Below are 9,558 nucleotides of genomic sequence, written 5' to 3' on the forward strand. Positions count from 1 at the left end.
ATTATTTAAAATACGACAAAATGTGAATTAAATAAATTAAAGACTTGATTTTTAAATGTATAAATAAAACATTTAAAAATCAAGATATTTCTTATTTTAATTCACCCCCTAAACAAATGTTTCCTTTGAAGAACCAGGATTCTCACATTTACGCACCCTCATGCTCCCAACCTAAATTTCTTTCTTCTGATGAGCACTAATAATTTTCTTCTGTTGTGCACAAAAGATGATATTTTTAAGAATGTTGGTAAACAACAGTTGATGGTAGCCATTCAATTGTTTGGAAAGAAACTCATACAGGTTTGGAACTTGAGGGTGAGTAAATTATGAGTTTTTTTTAATTACTTTTGGATTAACTATCCTTTTAAATTTCATGGCCATTTTTATAATGAACATACATTTTTCTAGTTATGCCAAACAGAATATTTTTTCCGATAATAATTGTGAAAATGTAAACATATCCTTAATCATTATATAGTAAGTTATAAATGTGTGGCAAAATCATGTAAATTCACTGGTTAAAAAAATCACAGAAGAACATTCTGCCTTTAAAATGTATGGATTTCTTTAGTCAAAAAAGTCTGGATTTTCCTTGGATTCAAATTCACTATAAAATGAAAGTGTCACATCAATCATGAATCCATAAGTCCCATCACATTCTATATAAAAGCTCACCTGCCCTCTATGATGGTTATGACATCATTCATCTGGATTTGAAGCTTGTCAGGTTCATCAAAGTCTTGCAGGGCCCTCATGTCTGTAGGCATGGTCTCCAATAGAAATTCCCTTAGAGCCACAAAGGTGGGCCTGTCATCTGGTTTCTGAGCCCAGCACTGCATCATGACATTATAGATGTCCTGAGGACAGTCCTCAGGCTTAGGCAGTCTGTCACCCTCTTTATCTATTTTGTGGAGGATCTGTCACAAACACATATTTAATTTTTTCTTATGATTTTCTTAACCAGTATACAATAATAGCATGATCACTATTCAGAAGCAAATGCAATATTAGGCTCAAAATGTCTTGATTTTTGGGATTACTGTCAAATATCAAAGCTAGTCTTTCATTAGGCAGATGTTTATGACTAAATGGAAATTCAGAGTGTACCTGACTACCATTTAGACCCAGCCATGGCTCCTGACCATAGGTAAACATTTCCCACAGTGTCACACCAAACATCCATGTGTCTGTTGCGTGAGAAAATGTGCGTGTCTTCAAGCTCTCTGGGGCACACCTATGTAAGAAAAAAACAGCATGCAGAAAATAGGTCAGTAGAATAAAATGCCCGTAAATAAACAACCCACTAAGGGGAAAATGACATGAGGATCATGCACGGTTCAGTTAATCCAATCAAGGGCCACAAACAATGACCTCATTCAAATTAAATCTGAACCCTGAGTTCTGGCCTGTCACTGCATACAAACAAAACCAACCAAATTATTTAAAGCTCTCCGTATCCCTTCTCGACAGATTCAAACCACATGCAAACAAACTCTTCAATTGTAAATATATATCCAGTCTCTCCAACCCTCTCTCTCTCACCAGGCAAATGGGACTTTGCGATGCTCTTGCATGACATAATGGTCATCATTCTTAGGCAGCGCCCTCATCAGTCCGAAGTCACCGATTTTGACCTGCTCACTGGAAGCCAGGAGGATGTTTCTGGCGGCCAAGTCTCGGTGGATGAAGCGCTTGGACTCTAGGTAGGCCATGCCATTAGATATCTGGATGGTGTACTGACACAAAGTGGAAATGAGGAAATGGCCCAGGGTCTTTCGCAAGCGATCCAGCATGGAGCCGAGAGGTGCAAGCTCAGTCACCTTAGAGAAAGAAGGGTAATAAAGAGGGTCATTTAGGGAAGGGAAGCAGGGGAAGAAGAGGTGCATAATATTAAGTTTCATTTCATTTCATTTTCAACTGAAAAACTGATTTGGCAAGAAGCATCTTGCTGTCGGAGACAATGAACACTGCCAATCAGGAATAACTAGAGAAGTCAGTGTCAGCAAATGAGTCTAAGAGAGCATGCAAATGTCAAGCCTTATTTTAGCTCAGCCCTCCCTTCTCAAGACCTTGATACTTTAGCACCATGTCTTTGCCTCCAATTTGATGTAGATGTTAACACGCACACTCACTCACCATCTTCATGGGGTGTGTGAGGACGACTCCATAGAGACGGATGAGGTTCTGGTGGTCAAGAGAGTGCATGGCATTGACCTCACGGATGAAGTCATCCAGAGCATCTGGTTGGTTGAGCACGTCCGTCTTCAGACACTTCACTGCCACATTGAGCTGAGGAGGACATGTTGAAAGAACAACTCAGACAGGAAATCAAATTCATCATAAGTCCCTGCATGAGAATTCATCTGCCTTTGCTGGGGAGAGCTCCCAGCAGCTGGACTAGCTTGTACACATCACAATCCCACACACACTAATGACCCCCTCTGAGACCTGTGTCTACACTGTTGCTGGTCATCACTGAAGTTCAGAGCATAATCGCAGAGCAACTTTATTCCCTGTGCTCAGCTTGGACTCTGGCTGAAGTTCCACCTTTTGGAAAGAAATCATGTAACATCTGCCATTACTCTGCCTAAATTATGACCAGACCCGTCTGCATTACTTCATGAGTTTAAATAGATTTTAAATGGTTAAATAGGTTTTTCGTTTTCAGAAAGAACTAAATAGTGCAAATAAATTGCATCTTTCTGCATACCATCCTTCTGTAAATTCAAAGCAGGTGTCAATCAAAAAATGTTTTGGGAAACTACATATGAATTTACCTGGTAGTGTCAGTAACATGCATACATCATTAGAATGTATTTGACACTGTTGTCCACCAGTTGCTTCTGTTGTGTAGGATATTTTCTTCATCTGCTTAATTGCCTTGCATGCGAAAACTGATCAAGTCCAATTCAAGTCAGAAAAGTAAAAGCACTCTACTCAGATTGTTTTATGTGATAAGCATGTACAGTGTAGAACACAAATGCAGGACAAGTATCGCATTGAGGGTCAGGGGTTTGTTCAAATCTTCATTTCTATGTTTGAAAAACAGTAATAGTGATGCTTGCCTTAAAGCAGTGGTCTCAAACTCAATTCCTAGAGGGCCACAGCTCTGCACAGTTTAGATCCAACCCTAATTAAATACACCTGATCCAGCTAATCAAGGTCTTCAGGATTACTAGAAACTTCCAAGCAAGTGTGAGTTGGAGTTGGTTGGAGCTAAACTCTGCAGAGCTGTGGCCCTCCAGGAATTGAGTTTGAGACCACTAACTTAAAGGCTTTAATCATTAAGTTGGATGAGGGTGTTTGAATGTAACATGTATGAAAATAGCAGTTGACAAATCTTAGCGTGGTCCTCACATTTTTCTGTATAGCGCAATGAAGCAGTGTTTGATCTGCACAGATGGCCACAGGAAAGATATTCCCACTCAAGTCCCATGTGGAAAGAACCCTTTGGTGTGCAATACACACTGTCACTACAGCCTCCGGCTCAGTTCACATGACATCTGACCCCTCATCAGGTCATTAGAGGCCCGTCTCTCCCACAAACCTCCTCTGGAGAACACAGCTGCTACAATGACACATAGAAATCAGCCCTGAAACAGGATGTTCACAAGGAGCCCTGGCACACTTTAAGGGAAAGGGGGGACCACAGATGCAAAGTGTCTGAAAGCTATTCCTTTTGTTGATCTCAGTTTCTGAGATTTCATTGTTGATCAACAATGTTCCAGCCAAAATGTGCAATTAATGGCATTAATGGTCACACTTTATTTTAAGGTCCAATGCTCGCCATTGACAAACTATTAACTACGGCTTTTGCCTCAATAAACTGCTAATTTGTTACTAATAGTTTGCAAGGTAGTTAAGTTCAGGTATTGGGTAGGATTAGGGATGTAGTACATTTCCAACAAGAATATGTGCTTTATATGCCAAAATGTGCAATTAATGGCATTAATGGTCACACTTTATTTTAAGGTCCAATGCTCGCCATTGACAAACTATTAACTACGGCTTTTGCCTCAATAAACTGCTAATTTGTTACTAATAGTTTGCAAGGTAGTTGTTAAGTTCAGGTATTGGGTAGGATTAGGGATGTAGTACATTTCCAACAAGAATATGTGCTTTATAAGTACTAATAAACAGTCAATATTTTAATAATAGGCATGCAAATAAGCAACTAGTTAATAGTGAGAATTGGTCCCTTTAACTAAAGTGTTACCTCAATTTCTGATTTCAAGTGTTGGAGATTTAAAAAAAAAGATTAACAGATAAATATATCACTAAAATGTCAATGGTACAATCTGAATCCTCATCTTGAGTACATCCTAGTTGCATGACTGAGATGGTGGCTGAATTCTGCATCTGCAAAGCTGGTGTTTTTAACAAAGCTCCCTCTGTTTTTCCAAACACTTTAACCTTTCTCTCCTCCCCCACTCACCACTAGAACTCTGAATGATTCTGAATAAATTCAGAATCATGATTTCCCCCCCCATAATTCTGATTTCAAAATGTTCATGACCATATATATATATATATATTAATTTGAATTTTTTTGTTATTGAAAAAATTTGTCAATGTCTCATTAATAAAGACCTGCTTTTATTGAAGGAAGCAGCATTTGTGAATGAATCTCTAAATGAATGATTCCATGACAAATAAATTTTTAGTCAAGTTGTTGCCACCTCCTGGCATACAACACAAAGAATCAAAATAATTAAAAAAGATTATTAACTCTATTTTGAGCACTGCTGTAGATTTCAATTAACACCCAAACTATAATGTTTTACCCCAGTACTTCCGTTATTTTGTAACAGAAAATTTTTGTGTAATGTTTATAACACAAAAATAATGATAATGTGTGCTATTTGTGAAGCTGTTTCACGCTGTACATATTCATGGCAGCTGCTCTCTCCTGATCAGTGGCAGCACGAACGAAGATTTGAATGTTTTACAGTGCCAGCATCAATGTAGCATGAGCAGCATGTTAATAAATGACACTGGCTTCACACTCAGAACAGGCTTATAAGACAGCTGAATTGTTGTCATTTGGGAATAAGATCGCGAGAGTGTTTGAGTCAAGATCGCAATCTTTTAACAATTAAGTGTGCAGGTCTACTCACCACTTTTCCATTTGGCGTGAACCACTCTCCACGCTTGACAACGCCGAAGGAGCCATCGCCCAGTTTCTCAAAGAGGGCCAGGTCTTTCTCACTGATGAGACAGGTGAGGGCCTGTTGCTGGCCATCCACTGGAGGAGGTGTGGCGGTGAGTTTTCGGAACGTACTGGCCGGCTGGGGATTGAAGTCTCCTTCTGGTCTCTTGCCACTGAACACCTGAGGGATAAACAACAATAAAGTCAACATCTAGAGGTGACAAGTAAAAGCCCTCAGCAACCTATGTGCACAAACAATGTTTTAATTGTGTGCAGACAGAACTGCATCAAATGTGTACCAGGAACTTGAGGACTCCTTGGACAGTCTCTATCCCATTACGGTAATGATATGTGCTAACAGGGAACATCCCAAAACCTAAAAGAAGGACAACAGTAGAAATCACAATAAAAGAGAGAGAGAGAGAGAGAGAGAGAGTGAGAGAGAGTGAGAGAGAGTGAGAGAGTGATTCCACGAAGAACTGCTCTTTCTAACTGCTTATCGGCTCTTGAGGCACTTTGTATGAGGAGCCTGTGGGTTGGCCAAGGAGAGCTGAGCTATCAAGGACCAGAGTGTGGGCTGAGGGAAGCCAGGGGCTACAAACTCAAGGGACAAGGAGGATAGATGTGAACGGAAGGTGGAGGAGTGAGAGGTGACCCTGACTTTAACCCATTAAAAATAGACAGAAAGATCAGTTTAGAGAGAGTGGTGACAATGCAAAAAAAAAAAAAAAAAAAAAAAAAAGAGAGAAAACATAAATAGAGAAGGCCGGAACGCAATGTCTGTAGCCTTGAGAGTGAGAGCCTGGATTTGATGGACAGGCTGAAAATAGAAGAACTGAACTGGGACCAGAGTGAATATAGAGACTCTAGACAGAGCCTTGAACCCCAGACTACTGTCTGATAACCATACACATAGTAAACAGATATTACACACTGACAAATGCCTCAATGAGTAACAAATCCAAACTCATCTTTCCATCTCGGTTCTGGACTTTCCATTGACATTTGTATACTGAGCCAATGATATTTTCGTTTCCTGACCCTCACAATAGCTTTTTATATTTTTACATATTCATTAAGACATTAATTAGTATGTTTATTAAGCTGTTTCAAAGCGGGAATTGTTGCTCTGCACAATATAGATGGTTCAGGTTTTACTGTCTACATAATAATTGCCACCAAAACTCTGTCACAAAACACATTCAAACACAAAACTATATAGGCATCCACACATATTTGCATGAAAGCAACATTTGAAACAGGAGAACACTTACTAAGGGTAAGTGTCAACTAAAGCATGCCCACACACACTAACAGTGGAGTGAGGAGGCAGATTACTCAGTCTGTTCTCAATGCCAGGAACGGAAAAAAACTGGTGTAATTTTAGAAAGCTCTCATCCTCTCAGGCCACTTCCTGTAGGCCCAGGCCAAAGCTGCAATTAAAGCCTTCACACAAGGGAGGACATAAGTCTGTGTATGTGTGTGTTGGTTTCATTATTTGACATGTATGAAAGAGCTGAGAGGAGGCTAAGAGGATGGTCACATATTGAACATCCATATCAAACTGTGTGCATGTACTTTATATGTGACTTTATAAAAGTAGTTAACGTAATCATGTACACTTTCAGATGTTCAAAATTGTACCTTTAGGGGTACAAAAGCCTGACGCTTTTTAACATCAAAGGGACAACTCTATACCTTATCTACACTTAAAAGGTTCATAGTAGTACCTTAAGGTAATATTACTACTAACATGCACCTTTTAGAGTTAAATAAGGTACAATGTTGTCCCTTTAAGGGTACTGCACCAATGGCAAGCTGCTGTACCCAAAAAGGTCAAATGTATGCGCATTTTTCCTGACAGTGTATGGGAGTAGAGGATATCTGTGTGTGTGCTTCATTTAACACAAGTGTGCCATTTCTGGTGCCAAAGGTCAAGATGTCCTCATCCCACAGACAGAGGAATTTGCCCTACAAGCTGATGGTTTAGACAAGAGCAATCATTTGTCAATCCTGTGTGCATATCATTCCCACATCCACACTTCCTCTCAACACATATTGTAAATGAGCACACACACATACACAGTCTATTATGTAAATAAAAGTGAGAGTAGGAGATTAATGACGTGGCAAGTCAGATGGAGCTGGAAGAGCCAGATTCATTCTATGGTCTCTCTAATTCTAGCCTTGGCTCTTTGTACACTGCTAGAAAATGAGATACCAGGAAGGCACAAATACACACTTAACACACATTCAAGAGGCAAACACAGAAACAAAACATTGTAGTGGTATTTTAAATATTAAAAACAGAGCAGCGCAGGCCAACATAAATACAAAGAAATTAATAAATGTGTCTGTCATAACTGCAAATGCACTAACTGCTGTTGCTGTTTACTCAGGTTAAAACCGACTCTGGCTCCAGTGAGGCCTTTGGTCAGAACCAGCCGTCTGGCTGGTTCTGACCAAAGGCCTCACTGGATCCAGCCCTATGAAAACAACTCTCACACTGAGGACACACTATAACCAGCCGTACAGAAACAAATCAAAGCAAAGTATACATTTATTCAGGTCAGTTTATTGTATGTAATAAAAATATTCTGGGCAAAACAAGCTGCTCCTTTTACACAGTCTAATATAGCGCCTAGCTTATTTTTTTCTACACCAAACCAACATTCAAGAGTCTGACAAACCTAAAAACAGGCCTTTTCTAAATAAATACATTTACAAATGGATGCTATTTTTTGCCTTTTAACAATGTATAATATGCATTTTATTATTTATTTGTTTGCTCTCAAATGGCTTAAGAAGTTAAAACGAAACAATCACTGTGACAAAAATTGCTTCCAGGTTGACTCATAATACTAGTTACATTTGTCAACTTAACCAGAGGTCCCCAGCTAAATATTCTGTTTTTGATATATATTTTGTTCTAGAGAATGAAATACATAAATGATTAAGAAAGCCAAAATATTAAATGTCATGGAAGAATATTTACTGAGTAATTCACTGCTTTTGAAGTAATTCACAATTTTCCCCTGAGACTTGGAGTCAAATTACAAGGAGGTAAATTACTTTAGAAAGATGCCAACCTCATATTTTTCAAAGAAGTTGGTGGGTCTATTCTATTAGTAAAACCTATCGACTTTAGTGATCTTTTTTTGCAGTATATGCCAATGTTTGTTTGTTTACATAGCACAATTTAATACAACACCAGGTTGCCCAAAGTGCTTCACAATATCACAATAAAATTACATAAAAACAAACATGGTCACAAATAACAACACAAATCACATAACAACATAGGCACAATTTAGAATAACTAAACCTGCATCACAACAACTCCTCATTAGTCTTTAAAAGATGTGCTTTTAACATAGCTTTTAAAACCAGTAGTGAGTTAACGGATCTAATAGTGTAAGAGAGGTATTACCACAGTTTTGGACCAGCTCGCGAAATGCTGACAGTTCAAAATGCGACAAAGCAATTATTGCATTAAGTATTAAGGATTTTTTAACACACTTTCTTATGGTATCTTACCTATCTTAAGGCCCTATAAGGTTTATTTCCAGAGATATTGGGATTTTAATGTGGCTACCTGAGATAATTTGTTTGATACACAGTTAAATTGTACAAAGAAACAAATGTGGGTCACTTTGCATATTGCTTATACTTATTGCATTTAAAAAATAATGTATGAAGAACAAATAAGTTTGCAACAAGAAATGTGGCTTGTTGCCTTTGTCACAACAATTGCATACAACATACCCTTCTGGGAGTTAAAAACATTGTTTTACAAAGTTTGCATGACTGCAACTCAAAGTATTAAATATATCTTAATATAATTTTAGGTTCTGGTTCCTAAGAGACTTTTCTTTTGGAATTTTTGTAGGGTTTTTTTATTAGCTCTAAAAAGGGAAATATTTATGACTAACTATAACTGGTTATGATCAATAATAAATATTTAGATTATATCTTCGAATTAACTGTAGCAGAATCAATATTACAATTATTTGATCTGTCCGTCCACCGAGCAGACAATATAATAATTTATTAATTCAAGGAACTATTATTTTCCTGGCCACGGAAGAATAAACTGTCCTTCTTTGTGCAGTGCTAGCAGTAATTTAGCAAAATGTAGCAAGGGTTCACACATTCATTGACTTCGAATTGTGAGCAGCAAACAGAGACAATCCGTTGTGAATATAAGGGATTTCATAAATGAAACTATATCTAACATATAAGCAAAATACTTCTATATACACAGAATGAAACAAAGTAAGGAAAAGACAGAGAATAGAAAAAGAATGGCAGTATTTCACATCATTTAACCACAACCTTTGAAAATCATCAAAGAATCCAAAAATCACCTTAAAAAGGAGCTGAAACTTAAACACGCATCTAAATAATTT

The 9,558-nt window shown here is 38.0% G+C and overlaps 1 protein-coding gene across 6 annotated transcripts in view; it reads right to left on the minus strand.

Annotated features, from left to right (window-relative positions):
* The window catches only part of LOC107571661 (activated CDC42 kinase 1-like), a 98,280-nt gene that overhangs the window by 12,870 nt on the left and 75,852 nt on the right, over positions 1-9,558 (minus strand). For all 6 annotated transcript variants that reach the window (XM_016257996.1, XM_016257994.1, XM_016257991.1 and 3 more), the window contains 5 exons: positions 5,118-5,330; positions 2,137-2,289; positions 1,543-1,820; positions 1,108-1,234; positions 676-917 (listed from right to left, as the gene is read on the minus strand). In XM_016257996.1, coding sequence (XP_016113482.1) covers positions 676-917; positions 1,108-1,234; positions 1,543-1,820; positions 2,137-2,289; positions 5,118-5,330 — 1,013 coding nt within the window. The remainder of the gene's footprint in view (positions 1-675; positions 918-1,107; positions 1,235-1,542; positions 1,821-2,136; positions 2,290-5,117; positions 5,331-9,558) is intronic.

This window comes from Sinocyclocheilus grahami, unplaced genomic scaffold, assembly GCF_001515645.1.
Source record: "Sinocyclocheilus grahami isolate Dianchi unplaced genomic scaffold, SAMN03320097.WGS_v1.1 scaffold1630.1, whole genome shotgun sequence".
Taxonomy (NCBI): Eukaryota; Metazoa; Chordata; class Actinopteri; order Cypriniformes; family Cyprinidae; genus Sinocyclocheilus; species Sinocyclocheilus grahami.